The following is a 17084-nucleotide window of genomic DNA, read 5'->3' on the forward strand; positions in this document are numbered from 1 at the left end:
TGGGTACCATATTAAGTAGAAGAAAATGAAAAAGTCCTGTTATCGCGCCTTACATTTTTTTATTTTTTTTATTTTCCGTCCAAGGGCCACTCCCTTTTAAAACCCTCATTAATACCTTTAATTTGATACCCATATCATACTAACACATTCTAGGGTCACCCCTGGTTCACCTTTATAGCGATATCTCGAAAAGGCGTCCACCTATAGAACTAAGGCACACTCTCTTTTAAAATACTCATTAACACCTTTCATTTTATACCCATATCGTACGAACACATTATAGAGCCACCCCTGGTCCACCTTTATGGCGATATCCCGAAATGGCGTTCACTTATGGAACTATGGCCCACTCCCTTTTAAAATACTCTTTAATACCTTCCATTTGATACTCATGTCATACAAACACATTCCAGGGTTACCCTAGGTTCATTTTCCTACATGGTGATTTCCCCTTATTTTGTCTCCAAAGCTCTCAGCTGAGCATGTTGTTGTAGCGATAAGGTTGCTCCCCGAAGGCTTTGGAGCTGAGTATGTAATGTTCGGTTACACCCGAACTTAGCCTTCCTTACTTGTTTTATTTAAAATTTTTATTTTTATTTTCTTGTCACATTAATAAATTTACTTTTCAAATATAGTACATGTGTTTAAGTATAGAAAATTTAGAAACCGTAGAAAATTTTCACAAATTTATTTTGTTGTTGCATTCGTAAAACTGCTGACAGTAAAATGAAAAACTTTCTAGGTTTCCTTTGGATTCTAGACAGAGAAATTACCCCTATAGCGAACTTAGCCTTCCTTACTTGTTTTATTTAAAATTTTTATTTTTATTTTCTTGTCACATTAATAAATTTACTTTTCAAATATAGTACATGTGTTTAAGTATAGAAAATTTAGAAACCGTAGAAAATTTTCACAAATTTATTTTGTTGTTGCATTCGTAAAACTGCTGACAGTAAAATGAAAAACTTTCTAGGTTTCCTTTGGATTCTAGACAGAGAAATTACCCCTATAGCTTTTCGTTTATTTTCCCAATGTCCTGTGAAATTTAAAAAAATCCCGGAGCTACCAAATATTTTCAAAAGTTTTGAAAACATAAACATATTTGTGCTAATTGCCTAAAATTCCCTTTCATTAATAAAATCTGAGTTTCAGAAATTTGTTGGAACCATGACGATCAAAGCTTAATGTCGATTTATCATACGCACACGACGTTTAACTTCATGAGGTTGTCCTTCTTGTCCATGTTCTGGAAATTGTATACCACTCATAGGTGGATCCACAGCCATATGAAAGCCAATTAATGATGTACGCCGGGTGGTTATAGTATTTATGGATATTAAGGGTATTGTGTTAAATTTATGCCGTTGATAATTGAACGATACTGGCACAGAACAACGGCGACTTGCTAATTTTTCCACAGAGCTTTCTAAATAATTATAACAAAAATAAAATAAAAAATTAAGCACAATAATGCAAACTTACCCATGGTATTGAGTTTATTAATTGTGTTACATATAACTGGTGACTGTATCGAACTTTGGACTCCATATGGCATATTTAGTAAACGATTTGGTTCGTCTAGCGATATATATTTACGCAAATCGCCCAAAATTTTAGATTTTTTCACTATAGTTTCATTAGACCGATCAACAGATTTCGATCGAATATTCATGAGAACTTTATTGTTGTGCTTTCGCTTTGGCGACCCTAAAGTAAAATTGTTTAAATGTAAAGAGTAAGCCAATTGGATGTTTTACCAAATTATTTGTTTCAATTGAAATTTACAGGGTACTAAGTAATAGAGCATTCCTAATTCCGCAATCCATGGTCGCAGGTAGGATATTTTGAAATTTTTACTCTACTGTTTGGAACAGTTTGTGCATATAAAAAAATATATAGAAGCTTTTTTACTGTATACGCCTACTCTAGTCCAACAACAAAATTTCGACGGCCCTCATAATAATGAATTTCAAGTTAGTAGACGGGGATATTTTTTGAACAAATTTGCTTCTTTTTTACTACTTTAGTAATGAAATGTGCGGAAAATCCATACTCAATATATGTGACCTGGAATCATGAAACGACCCTATTGTGCGAAAACAAGTTTTCGAGAAAAACGCGTTTAAAGTTTTTGTTTAGTTGACTCTGTGTAGCGACCGGCCGTTGTGAACGAATTTTGTAATTAAAATTTAAGTAATTTCCCGTTAATCTACAAGCTTGACACTTGGAATATAGTTCAGAACCCGATGACAATGCAATAATAATAAAACAATCTCCGATAGGTGACGCATGGATTAAAATATTTCAAAAAATCGTATTTGCGGTCCGATTTGGCTTTAAATGCGATTTGTGAAAAAACTAAGAAAGATGTTCCATTGGAAAGGGCGTTAAATTTCCTATAAAAATCACTCAAAAAGTGAATACCGATATTTTCGCACAATAAGGTCGTTTCATGATTCCAGGTTGTTGTTGTTGCTGTAGCAGTGCTTCGCCCCATCCAATAGGTGCGACCCATCACAAATTGTCATCAATATCCTCTAACGGAAGTCCAAGGAAACTTGCTGTTTCAACAGGGGTGGACCATAATGAGGGAGTTGTTAGAGGCGTTGGTTCCACATTACAATTAAAGAGATGGTTGGTGTCATATGGGGACACATTGCAAGCGGGGCATACATTTTGTATGTCGGGGTTCATTCTGGATAGGTAAGAGTTTAACCTGTTACAGTATCCAGATCGAAGTTGAGCTAGAGTTACTCGTGTTTCCCTGGGGAGTGTGCGTTCCTCTTCCGCAAGTTTTGGGTACTTTTCTTTGAGTACTAAAGGTTCGACGCCTGTTTGTCGAGTTCACTGAGGACCTGCTTGTGTTTTTTGGCTTCATACGGCTGAGTTCTCAGGTGCCGTATTTCCTCATAATGCTTACGGAGATGACTCCTTAAGCCTCTAGGCGGTGTTGGCTCATCAATCAGATACCTGTTGGGATGCCCAGGTTTCTGGGTATTCAACAGGAACTTTTAGCATCTCATTTCTCTCCTTGATGGGGAGTATTCGCGCCTCATTATGTAGATGGTGCTCTGGGGACATAAGAAGACAGCCCGTTGCGATTCTGAGAGCAGTATTTTGGCAGGCCTGTAGCTTCTTCCAGTGAGTAGTTTTAAGGCTTGGCGACCATATGGGTGACACGTAGCACGTAAACGGCTGGCCAATTGCTTTGTATGTAGTAATGAGCGTTTCTTTATCTTTTCCCCAAGTACTGCCAGCAAGAGATTTGAGGATTTTATTACGGCTCTGGATTTTCGGTACAATTGAGGCTGCATGCTCACCAAAGTGTAGATCCTGATCAAACGTCACGCCCAAGATTTTGGGGTGTAGGACAGTCGGTAGCGTAGTGCCATCGACGTGGATGTTCAAAATGGTCGACATTTGGGACGTCCAAGTTGTAAATAAGGTCGCGGAAGATTTAATCGGGGATAATGCCAGGTTTCGCGAGGCGAAAAAACTGGAGAGATCAGGGAGGTAGCCGTTTATTCTGTTGCAAAGCTCATCGATCTGTGGGCCCGGGCCTGTGGCCACTATTGTGCAGTCATCGGCGTAAGAAACGATAGTAACTCCTTCCGGTGGTGTAGGTAGTTTTGATATATAGAAATTAAACAAAAGTGGGGTTAGGACACCACCCTGTGGCACCCCTTGTTTAATTCTTCTTGGCTTTGATGTTTCGTTTCTGAATTGCACCGATGCCTGCGACCACCCAGATAATTTGCGGTCCACCTTTTAAGAGATGGGGAAAGGGTAGACCCTTCCAGGTCTTGCAGTAACGTGCCATGGTTGGCCGTATCAAAAGCTTTTGATAGGTGTAGCGCAACGAGTACTGTTCTATGGTGGGGCGACTTCTGATTTAAACCACAATTTATCTGGGTGCATTTAGCGCGGTGGTGGTGCTATGGAAATTTCTAAAGCCATGCTGATGACAGGCTAGCTGCAAATTTTCTTTGAAGTAGGGGAGCAAAATGGCTTCAAGCGTCTTGGATACTGGCGATAGGAGAGATATCGGGCGATATGACTCTCCTATGTTAGCTGTTTTCCCAGGCTTTAGTAGCGGGACCACCTTGGCAAATTTCCATTTTTCGGGAATGACAAAGGTGGAAAGAGACAGGTTGAAGACATGCGCTAAATATTTGAAACCCTCTTTCCCTAGGCTTTTAAGCATCGGCATGGCTATGCCGTCCGGGCCCACTGCTTTGGATGGTTTAGCATGACCGATGGCATCCTCAACCTCTTTGGCGGTGATGGTAATAGGAGAAGCGCTGAATTTATGCCTATGTGCGTGTCTGTTGGCCCTCCGTCTATCTTTGTCGACCGTATAATGCATTATATATTGGTGGCAGAAAGCGCTCGCGCATTTTTTTTGCATCCGAGAGCACTTTATCGCCAAAGGCGATGGAAATTTTGTCATTGTGCTTAGACGGATTCGATAGGGACTTTACGGTGGACCAAAGTTTACCTACACCGGCAGAGAGGTTACAACCTCTTAGGTGCTCCTCCCATTTCGCCCGCTTGTGTTCATCCACAAGCAATCTGATGCGTTGGTTTATATCCCTTATTTGGGGGTCGCCGGGATCGAGCTGTCTTATAAGGTCACGTTCTCTCGCTAAATTTGCGGCCTCCGGTGGAAAGTGAGGCCGAATTTCGGGAATTCCACCGGCGGAAATGAAGCGAGCCGAGCCGGATTCAATGACCTTGCGAAAAGCACGCTCCCCTTGGCGAGCATCAGTCGGGATTGGGAGGGCAGCAAAGCGGTTGTCTGTAAAGTATTTGTATTCGTCCCACTTTCCTTTTTTAAAGTTTATGAAAGTGCGTTCTTCTGTGACAATGAAATTGGCGGTACGCTCGAGCGAAATAAGTATAGGCAGGTGGTCGGATGCCAATGTTACCATCGGCTGCCAGTTGACGCAGTTTACGAGTCCTGCGCTCACGATAGATATATCCGGCGAACTGTGACAGCTTCCTACCATACGTGTGTGGGCATCTCCGTTTATTGTGCAGAACGTCGTTTCTTCTATTTGATCCGCCAACATCTCACCTCTACTGTCTGACTGCAAGTTTGAATGCCATAGATCGTGATGGGCATTGAAGTCGCCTAAAATAATGCGATTATTGCCAGTGAGTAAGGCGCTGATGTTAGGGCGGTATCCACTGGGGCAACAGGTGGTAGGAGGGATGTAGATGTTGATGATTTCTAGGTTTGCATCGCCTGGCCGGACAGATAAGCCTTGACGTTCTAAGACACTGTCCCTGAGGCCGATGTCGGGATCAAATAAATGATATTGCACTGAGTGGTGTAAGATAAACGCGAGGCCGGCCGCCTCCATTTCCGCTCTCACGATCTTTTCTGTGGACATTATACCCAGAACAGACCTGCAGAGCAGATCTTGCGGTGAGTTTAGTCTCTTGAATCGCGGCGATGCGGATGTTGTGCCGCTTCATGAAATCGACTATCTCCATGATCTTCCCAGTTAATCCATTACAGTTTAACTGCATAATCCTGAAGTGCAACCTGGGAGACGTCGTCACTCTAGGAGTAAGAGATGGGTGACTACGCCTGGGTTGTGAAAGGCTAGGACGCAACTGCTGTTGTGGCCCTGAGACTGGCCGTCCTTGGGTAAGCAGTGGGGTACCCGGTGTAATTGGGTTAGCGACCTGGCAACATGGCGCAATGAAACCCGTCGGGGGATTTGCGTCGCGAAGACCAGAACATCTAGGAAAGTGGTACCGTCCAAGGCAGGGGCTGCATTGGGCGGATGCCGCAAACATATATATTATGTGCTGGTAGACGGTGCAATCGGAGGTAGGGACTAAGAGTCTGTTTCCCTGACCTACACGATTGCTGCCGGAAAAGAGGGGGGAAGAAGAGGGGGCGGGGGCTGATGCTCGGCATTGCTACCGACTCTACCACGGAGATAGTAGTTATGAGTGGTAGCAGCCGTTTGAGTTGTTGGCGCCTTGGGGCGCGAGCAGCAGCGGGTACTTGTTATGGCTTGCTGAGCAGCGGAGCTGCTGGAAGGTGGGGGGCGCAAAGGCGTAGAGTACGGGACGCCCTTGTGCGTGAACAGCAAGGAGCCACAAAAGATTTACAAAAGTTACGCAGACGTCGGGTTTTGGGATCAAGACCAGAACAACCTGTCCGATGCAACCATCCCTTACACGAGACACACTGAACAGAGTATGACCGTCCTAAAAAGATTCTTTTCCGGCAGATGCAGCAAAACCATTTCTCAGGACCGGGGTCAGGAGACGGACCCGGATTGGGTTCGATACCTTCCCGGAGCAAGAGAATATGGAGCAGTCCCGTTGCAAGGAGCTGCTGGGAGGATGACAATTTATGGGAGGGACGCAACAAATTAAATGGGGTTACACTGAAATGAAAGTCCTTAAAAAAAATAAATGTAAGGCGCGATAACCTCCGAAGAGATCTAAGGCCGAGCTTCTCTTCCAATTTGCGTCGTGCCCCTCTTGATTTTCCCTACAAATTGGCCGGACGGGACCTACATGTTTTATGCCGACTCCGAACGGCATCTGCAAGGCAGATGAGTTTTCACTGAGAGCTTTTCATGGCACAAATACACTCGGAGCGCTTGCCGAACACTGCCGAGGGGCGACCCCGCTTAGAAAAATTTTCTTTGAATTGAAAAACCTTATTTCTAAAATTTTGATGTTGCTTTGCCCGGGGTTCGAACCCAGGTCATACGGTGTGGTAGGCGGAGCACGCTACCATCACACCACTGTGGTGAAAGTCCTTGGTCGGGAAAAATCCCGAGTCGCTCCGTTACATAGAACCGACTGCCTTGGGAAGCGATGATTCCAGGTCACATATATTTGTATTGGAAAAAGTAAATCGATGAAAAAGAGAAAGGAAAAAATGCGAAAGAAAAAGAGAAGGAAGCAAGAGGAGAAGAGAGAGTGAGAGTAAATGTAAGAAAATGGATAACGGTTTGAGGAAGAGTAGGAAGAAGAGATTAACAGGAACAGTAAGAACAATATTAGGATAAGATTAAGAGTAATAGTTAAAGTGAGGATTTAATAAAAGTATAAGGAGTAGCGAAAAAGGGAGAAGATTCGCAATACAATGAAAGGGATAGAGAAATTGAGAGGATCGATTAAGACCTGAAAGAAGCAGGGGGGTGAGAAAATAAAAGGAAGAAGAGGGTGAGCGAGGGCTGAGGGTGATAGATGAAGAGGGCAGGTGGATGGATAAAGAATGTCGGAACAAATTCTGTCGTATTTAATAATAATTAATTTGTTCTTAACGTTTTTAGGGCTAGGCAGTTTGCTTAAAATAACGATCTTATAGCCATACATTTTTTTTTATCATCCGTAGCTCCAAGATACTGTTCCAAATCGTCAGTCATATCATTGACGTAAACCTTCTGTTTCCATTTTCCTTAGTTGTGGGCAATGCTGATGATACACACACTGAAGACCCAGCCATTCCAAAACGTTTTCATTTTCTCTAAGGAGCTTCGTAATACTGATACAGTGCAATAGTGCCCTCGGAATTAACGCTAAGAAGTTGAAGTAATGTCAGCGGGCCTTATTTCATGTACAAAAAGAAAATAATGACCGTGGATAATTCCTGCATGTTACTTCATGTTTTAGAATGGCATGAATGTAGTATTTTGTTTGATATTGAAAAAAAAAAAAAAACAAAAAAAAAAACCATTGCAGACAAGTCAAGAAGCAACACTTTAGTTTAGAAGAGCGAGTATTGTCAAATGCGACTTCATTTTGCAATATTTACTTCACCTGTCTGGCTCTATACTTAAAAAATCAACAAAAAATAATTTTTGTAACAACAACGAAGGGTTTAGTAGTAGTTTGAGACTTGCGTATTTCTCTGGCAACTAAAACCAACTAACATCATTTAAATTAATGAAGAGTTTTTTATTTTATTAATCTTTCCATGCATGTCGAATCGTGTCATCATCCTAGGACCACAATTTTTGAATCAATGCCCTACTACGCGTTTTTTTTCAATACTCTAAAGGAGAAGAAAACTACTTTCTTTTCTACCGAGTCTTTAAACGTTTAAACGACGCACGGTGGGGTATTTGATCAATCTAGCTGGCCGAAAGTCGATTTTTCAAAACATTCCAATTTTTTTTTTTTTTAATATACTCCCTGACGTTTCTAGATGTCCACTGAATGGTATACATACCCAAAAAACCGTCTGCAAAGTCAACGGAGCTAACCACGCACATCTAAAGTTGTATAAAAATTGTGTGCAGTTTGATGTATTTTTCGTTTAAAAAGCAATATACACTTCTGACCTAAATACCTAATTCACTTGTTTAGCCTTAATCAAATTTAGTTACATTTTCTGTTAGCACAGGTAAATGTGTTTTTAATTCATATGTTAGATTTTTTATACCGCATGTTTTAACTGAGTTATTCTACTTGTAATACTACCACTTTTCAATATTATTTTTTTTTAAAAACCTTGCAAACAAAAAGATATATCGTTTTTTCATGGCATATAGAGTCAGTAATATTTTGACGATACATAAGTTTGTGTTTGTTTCAAAGTTTAATAACAAAAACGGCTGCGGATACCCACGTTTTTTTGAGTAGTGGTCAATTTTGTAAGAGACTAATACCCTTATTGGCATATGTCATGTAATTTTTTTTAACTTAAAAAAGGTGGCAACCTTGTTAAAACATCCTCAAACTGTAATACTATATCGATGTACCAAATTTCTTTCAAATTTACCACCCACGTTTCTAATGGATTTAGAAAAGGCCTTCACACTGATGTAATTTACACCGATTTCAGTAAAGCTTTCGACAAAGTATCACACCCATTACTTATTCATAAGCTCAGTCAACTCGGTTTTCAACCCCGTCTTATATGTTGGATTTCTTCGTATCTTGGTTATCGTACGCAAAAAGTAATCTTTAAAAATACACTTTCTGGGGTCATCAATGTTTCTTCTGGTGTTCCTCAGGGCAGCCATCTTGGTCCGATTCTGTTCTTGTTGTTCATAAACGATATATCTGGTACAATTAAATACTCAAAAATCTTGATGTACGCAGACGATGTAAAACTTTTCAAATCATGTGCCTCGGTTGAGGAACATTCCTTGCTTCAAATGGATTTAAATCACTTGGTTACCTGGTGCAATGTAAATTATATGCCGCTCAATCTCAAAAAATGTAAATTCATGTGTTTTTCTCGGAGAGTTTCGCCACCAGCTTCATATACAATTAACAACTATAGTCTAGAAACTGTAAATAATTTTATTGACTTGGGAGTCATGATGGATTCCAAACTTAGTTTCAATCTTCATATTAATGCTACAGTGAATAAAGGCAAAGGTGTTTTTGCATTTGTTAAACGGTGGTCAAAAGAATTTAACGACCCTTACATAACTAAAGCACTTTTTACAACATTAGTTAGGCCAATATTAGAATACGGCTCGATAATTTGGAATCCGCGTTATCAAGTCCATGCAGACAGTCTCGAATCAATACAAAAACAATTTTTACTATTTGCCTTAAGAAATTTCCAATGGGACTCTTTAACTAATCTTCCACCTTATACTAATCGATTAAAGCTTATCAATCTTCCAACTCTTGCTAGTCGAAGGGAAATGCTTGGTGTGATATTTATGACAAAACTTTTAAATGGATCAATTTCGAGCCCATTCCTTCTGAATGAAGTGAACTTTTGCGTTCCCTCTCGGACATCGAGACACTTCAAACCTCTTCTGCTGAAACAATGTAGAACGAATTTCGAACAAAATGAACCTTTTCGGCGTTTATGCCAAGATTATAACTCTCACTCAAACACATTTGATAGCTCGGACTCCCTTTTTTCTATAAAAAAGATTGTTCTCACCTCTCTAAATTAATGTATAATACGTTTGCTTCTGTTCTCTTTAAGTATTACGCTTGGCTGATGAAATTTCTTCTGTAGCTGAGCAGTCTCAGATCGTGACGCTTGACAAACCGCTGCCCATCAAAGACTCGGCAAAATAAAAAAAAAAAAAAAAGTTATTATATATATATATAAATCGATCGCGTGAACAGGATTAGCCTGGTTTCATTGGGCCACTTGAGGGCAGCGCGCTGCCACAACGTCCATTAAAAAAAAAAAAAAAAGAAAAAAAAAAAATCGGTTAAGCCGTTTCCGAGATGATAGTGGATATACAGAAATATAAAAAAGAAGGTAAGGTGGCAACCCTAAGTGACAACCCTACTTAAAAATGTCAATAGAAATTGGAAGTAAAATACCTTTCGTTTGATACCCATATTGACACACATATCTCATGTAATGCTAAATAATAATGACCCCGGGTCCCTCCGAAACCGGGGCTCGATCCATAGTAATTCTGCGCGGAACACTGTGAATTTACTGTCAAATATTTCCTTTCATAACATTGAAGTGAGACAACCACCTTTTTAGCAGAAATAACTACTGTTTTAATTTTGGCTAGCTAGATTGATCAAATACCCCACCGTGCGACGGCTTTTTGAAATATAAAATATCTTCCATAGGAAAAATTGCTACTGACTGCAAATCAATGTTAATTTTTTACTTTGAGTGATGTAAATAAAACAGCAGAATATGTTAAATCACAGTTATAGAGAATCGAAAATTTTATTTGCCTACTACGTAGTAGATACATACATACATTATTCAGAGTTTACATAAATTAATTGTGTTAACATTTTTCAGCAACAAATTGTATTAAATGTAAATTAAAAAAAAAATTCGTATTGAAATAAGTCAGAACGCAAAAGAATATACATAGCTGCCAACTTAGAAGTTTAGAGGGGGTGCTGTTGTTGTTTAAACAATACATAAAGATTTTAAAAAGACTTAAACATTGAACACGTCACTGCAGTGTAATCATAAAAATATAGTGCTAGGGTTTGAATCATTCAGTAAGTACGAGTACAGATACGATGAAGACCTGAAATTTAAAGAAAATAAATGAAAAGTAAAGATGACTAATGACATTTTCGTTTCTCTTTCGTTGTCAAAGTTCGACGTTGCAACAAATGAGTCGTTATTGATAGTGGCACAAGTCCATTTCTTTTTTTTTAATTTTCTTAACGCTCCTTTAGCTAAGTGAAATAACTGTATGTAGTAAAATTAGCAATAGAAACTAGAGCTTACGATTTCTCGAACTTGTGCGAGAAGTGATTTCTCGCGAGTCTCGCCTTCTCGCGAGATTCTCAAATCTCGAATTACTCGTAAGGCTCGCGAGCTTCTCGACATTCAACTTAATCGATTCATCGGCTGTTTTATATGGAGCTTATGATTTCTTCTGGAGCACAAGCGAAAATTTCCACAAAACCACAACTAAACAAGTGAAGGTGCCTAAGTTCGGGTGTAACCGAACATTATATACTCAGCGTGAGCTTCTATTGTACATTTCATTTCAGATAAATTACTTTTCTACATAACACATGGCACCACCCGTTTAAAAGAAAAATATCTCCCCATTTCCTCTTACAGTAAAACTTGATAAGTGAAATATTATTGATTCAAAACTATTTTTTGCTAAATTATAGCTTATTATTCTAGTCTACGACCCTTTTAAATTTGCTTTCTATCTAAGTTGCCGTGCCATTTAACCGATCCTGTCCATTTTTACTAGAAATATTTTCGGCTATAAGGAAAATATGTGTACACAATTTCATTACGATCCGTTACTTTTTCTTCGAGTTATGGCTCCCGAAACATAGAAAATTGCTTAGTCATAAAAGGGGCCGTGCCACGCCCATTTTTAAAATTTGAAGTTTTTCCTATTTGCTGTTATAAATACACTTGGGAAATGAAATACCACTGATATAAAGCTCTTTTTTGCAAAGATATAGCTTATTTTATTCGTCCACGACCCTTTTAAAAATCTTTTATATAAAAGCAGGCGTGGTCCTTAACCGATTTCGTAAATTTTTCTTCAAAGCATTCCATATAGTAAAGGAAACCTCTCTGCCGAATTTTGTTACGATAGGTTTAACCATTTTTGATTTACGATTATTAATATTTGTAAAATTTATTTTATCACAAGTGGGCGGTGCCACGCCCATTTTAAAATTTTTTTTCAAATTTTTATCAAGAGTCAATATCAGTCGTAGGTGTATTATTACTAAATAATCAGGTTTTTTGTGTTTTCCACAATTTTATATATATAATAAGCTCGTGTACGAAATTTGGTGAAGATATCTCAATATTTACTCAAGTTATCGTGTTAACGGATAGACGGACGGACGGACATTTTTTCGATACTGATGATTTTGATATATGGAAGTCTATATCTATCTCGATTCCTTTATACCTGTACAACCAACCGTTATCCAATCAAAGTTCTCTGTGTGCAAAGCACGCTGAGTATAAAAACACCGAAATGTTTAGAATACTGTCAATGCAGCGACTGAATTGAAAGTCGAGAAGCTCGTGAGTATTACGAGTATTTCTAGATTCGAGAATCTCGCGAGAATTGAAAGTCGAGAAGCTGGCGAGTATTACGAGTATTTCGATATTCGAGAATCTCGCGAGAAGCCTTGTTCTCGATGTCTCGTTAAAAAAATAAAATATTGTGAACAAAATTATATGTATAATAAATACATATGTTTTGAGTTAAATGTGTTTGGAAAGCAATATAATCAACAGAAAATTCACAAGTAAATAAAATAATTTAAAAAAAATTTGTAAGTTAAACGGTTTTATTGAAAACAATGAAGTAATAATAATACTAAAAGCTAGAAAATAATTAGGTAGGTCCTAGGTACAAGTCATCACACTCCTCATCAATCTAGGGCGTTGATCAGACAATTAAATAAAGACGTTGGGCGCGTGAAATTTCTAAAAATGTGAGGCGTAGCATAACCTGATTAGGGTTCAGTTGGTCTTGTATATGACTATCAATAGAAATTTGACGCGTTCAACGCTTTTATTTAATTGTTGTTGTTGATCAACGCCCTAGATTGATGAGGAGTGTGATGATTAGTACCTAGGACCTACCTAATTATTTTCTAGCTTTTAGTATTATTATTACTTCATGTAAGAATTGTTTTTAATAAAACCGTTTAACTTAAACATTTTTTTTTAATTATTTTATTTTCAAGTTTTTAGTCTTTATTTAATTGCTTATTATTTCTCATTCTATTTAGTTCATTTAGTGACTCATTATTACAAGGACTCTTTCCTGACAATTTGTTACAATCTATGTCCACAATACATAATCCTCCCCAAGACTTTACTCGACTCTGCACCACATATGCTTGTCCCTCCTCCAACTCCAAAATATTTTGATGTCACTTCTACCGGACTATGTAATATTTGTTCCAAATATGAGCCAAATCGGACATCATAGGTCGCTTTCTATTCATGTATGTATTATGTGTTCCACATATGGACCAAATCGGACCACAAATACGATTTTTGTGAATATCTCGATCCTTGCGTCACCTAGCGGCGATTTCCTTTCATAGGTCGCTTTCTATTCTTGCATGTATTATATGTTCCAAATATGAGCCAAATCAGACCACAAATACGATTTTTTTGAATATATCGTTCCTTGCGCAACCTAGCGTCGATTTTTTTTCATATGTCGCTTTCTATACATGTATGTATTATGTGTTCCAAATATGAGCCAAATCGGACCACAAATACAAGTTTTGTGAATATCTCGATCCCTGTACCACCTAGCGGCGATTTTTTTTCATAGGTCTCTTTCTATTCTTGCATGTATTATGTGTTCCAAAAATGAGTCAAATCAGAGCACAAATACGATTTTTGTGAATAACTCGATCCTTGCGCCACCTAGCGGCGATTTTTTTCATAGGTCGCTTTCTATTCTTGTATGTATTATGTGTTCCAAATATGAGCCAGATCGGATCACAAATACGACTTTTGTGAATATCTCGATCCTTGCGCCACCTAGCGTATTATGTGTTCCAAATATGAGCCAAATCGGACCACAAATACGATTTTTGTGAATATCTCGATCCTTGCACCACCAAGCGGCGATTTTTTTCTTATTATTGCATTGTCATCGGGTTCTGAACTATATTCCAAGTTTCAACCTTGTAGCTTATCGGGAAGTTACTTAAATTTCAATTACAAAATTCGTGCCAGCCAGCCAACCAGCCATCCAACCAACCAGCCTGCCAAGTCAAGCTAAACAAAACCGTTTCAAAAAGCCAAGTGTATAAATACTGTCCATAAAGCAATTATGTTTATGTCGAGAAGCTCGCAAGATTTACGAGTAATTCGAGACACGAGAATCTCGCGAGAAGTCGAGTTCTCGATTTCTCGGGTCTCGAAAATCTCGCTTGTGTTCGAGAAGAAATCGTAAGCTCTAATAGAAACATTTTATTTTTTTCAGTGGACTAATGTCACTATCAAAAATAACGGCTCAAGTAAAGAAATAAAATATATACATTTATTGGAAAATATAAAATTATTTCAAGAAAAGAGAATGCCATTAAAGAATTGGATATTTAGGCTTTCTTAAATTAAATACAAGGTCGTTAAAACAACAAATAAATACATATATGTATAGTTTTCCTAATTTTTTCGACCCTCTGAATTCGCATGCGTCACTAATATTTTGCCAGTATGTTAAGTACAAGTGGAAAATCTTTATTTTATGAAGCAGTCAAACATCACCAATCCGAAATATTGTTAGAGACTCTAGACGTAAATATATAAACATAAAATTTTCAGTTTATTTACGTATATATTGTGACGAATATTAGCAACACTAAGGCATACTATCATCTCTAAGCCTATACTAAGCAGTCACTTGTATCTAAATAAACAAATTAATCATCGCGCATATTGCTATGCGAGAAGCTATAAACGTGCACCTGTTGTTTATAGCTGGTAACTAAGTGGTAAATTCTAGAAGCAGAAACGCCTAGGAATATGCTAACGAGGAAACCGAAGAGTATAAAAGCAGCGCCAGCTGAGGTATGAGCAATCAGTTTGATTTAAGCACGCTATCAGTTGCGAAGTATAAGTGTTATTGTGAAGTATTTTCAAAGTAGTCTAATAAAGACCATTTTGCATTATTGAACATTGGAGTTATTTATTCAACAGTTTAGTGATACGAACGTTAGTAGAAGGTTGCAAATAAGCGGAATTTAATATGTTCTTCGCAGATATCATACTTGATGTATGGATTATTTTCATAATTTAGCAAGAATAAAGTTAATTATTATTTTTTTAATTCAATAGAGGGGCGTCCAATCTCAATAACGCTTTTCGACCTATAGAATAACGAAGATATTTTAGCAAGTTTAATACTCCACTGAAGTTATAGGAGCAAATTATTAGTGCAAATGAAATAGGTACTAAAGTTAAGTTAAAGCTTTTTGCCATAATTAAAGGTGTCATGGAATCCGATTGTTATCGGAATCGGATTTGAAACAATGATTCAAAACATTTTATTTTTGTGGTTGAATTCACTGTATGACACCATAAATATCTGGTAACCTTACAATTTTTTTCAGTAGATCTTGAAGATTTAAAAATGACTGTATGCACGATTTTCCCCGTACACCCCCAAAATCGTTAGTTACGGATAAAAAACCAATTTCTCGTACCTTTAGACTCTTGCGAGTTTATAACTTTCTTGACTGAACCCCGACTTTAAGTTCTCTGCAGACGACACAAGACGAGATTAAGGCCTTCCTAACAATTTTCCTAGTTGTGTTATTTTTTCCTGGTTGATATATACATATATCGTTAGAAAGGTCTAAATCTTGTCTTGTGTCGTGTGCACAAAACTGAAAATGGGATAAGACCTGGAAAGAAAATGAAAATCCGTTTTTAGTCAACAAATAGCTAAGCTGACAAGTGTTCAAAGGTACGAAACACCAGTTCTCTACCCTTTACTTACGATTTTGGGGGTGTATGTGGGAAAATCTTATATGAAGTAAGGCTGACGTCAGAGTGTGTAAACGAGAAGCGGTTGTATAATATAAAGATAGAAAGCTATGAAAATTATTTGTTATGGAAAATTCTAAAGTCCAACACTTTTATTTAATTGTCTGATCAATGCCCTAGATTGATGAGGAGTGTGACGACTTCTTTCTGCCAATTTGTTACAATCTAAGTCCTCAATACATAATCCTTCCAAAGACTTTACTCGACTCTGCACCACGTATGCTTGTCCCTTCTCCAACTGCAAAATATTTTGATGTCAATTCTACCGAACTGTATGTAATATTTGTTCCAAATATGAGCCAAATCGGGCATCGCTTTCTATTCATGTATGTATTATGTGTTCCAAATATGAGCCAAATCGGACCACAAATACGATTTTTTGTGAATATCTTGATGCTTGCACCACCTAGCGGCGATTTTTTCATAAGTTCCTTTCTATTCTTGTATGTATTATGTGCTCCAAATATGAACCAAATCGGACCACAAATACGATTTTTGTGAATATCTCGAGTCTTGCATTGTCATCGGGTTCTGAACTATATTCCAAGTTTCAAGCTTGTAGCTTATCGAGAAGTTACTTAAATTTCAATTACAAAATTGATGCCGGCCGGCCGTCCACCCTGGCAAGTCAAGCTAAATAAAACCCTTTAAAAATAGTAAGACTGTAAGACTTCCCAGGTATTTTCACTCTTGTCTTTTTTTGTACCACGGTGTTATATTTCTGTTAGATATATTTATGTAGATCTAAATTAGATTTTAAACCTTAAATCGAAAATTTCAAAATCCATGGCAAAAATATTTATTGGTTTCAAATCCGCTTCTAAATATTAACTTTCGAATATGAATATGCCAGTTAATTTAAACGCAGTAGCGTAAACTAAGTAAAGATTTCATGCGATAATTCTGCTTATACATATTCAAAATCAGCTTGTCGAAGAAATTCGAAGAAGTAGTTTTTTGCTTCAAATTTTGTATATACACATGCCATGATAAAATACATACTAAGTATACAGATAAATACTTATAAAATGTTTAAAATGATTTCTCTTAAATTAATACATATCACATATAGGTATGCTGTGGTAGAACATAAAGCATACAATGGAACGCTAAAGCCAGGCTACAAAAT

General features: G+C 37.8%; 1 protein-coding gene across 5 annotated transcripts in view; it reads right to left on the bottom strand.

Annotated features, from left to right (window-relative positions):
* Positions 1-800: 800 nt before the first annotated feature.
* Positions 801-17084, bottom strand: part of LOC137243348 (uncharacterized) — a 43904-nt gene continuing 27620 nt past the window's right edge. For 4 of the 5 annotated variants that reach the window (XM_067771050.1, XM_067771051.1, XM_067771049.1 and 1 more), the window contains exons 4-5: positions 1483-1707; positions 801-1426 (exon numbers count right to left, since the gene is read on the bottom strand). In XM_067771050.1, the coding sequence (XP_067627151.1) occupies positions 1182-1426; positions 1483-1707 (470 nt within the window). In that variant the 3' untranslated portion in view covers positions 801-1181. The remainder of the gene's footprint in view (positions 1427-1482; positions 1708-17084) is intronic. The other variant, XM_067771052.1, reaches the window with a different exon arrangement.

The sequence above is a fragment of the Eurosta solidaginis genome, chromosome 3 (genome assembly GCF_040869045.1).
Source record: "Eurosta solidaginis isolate ZX-2024a chromosome 3, ASM4086904v1, whole genome shotgun sequence".
NCBI lineage: Eukaryota > Metazoa > Arthropoda > Insecta > Diptera > Tephritidae > Eurosta > Eurosta solidaginis.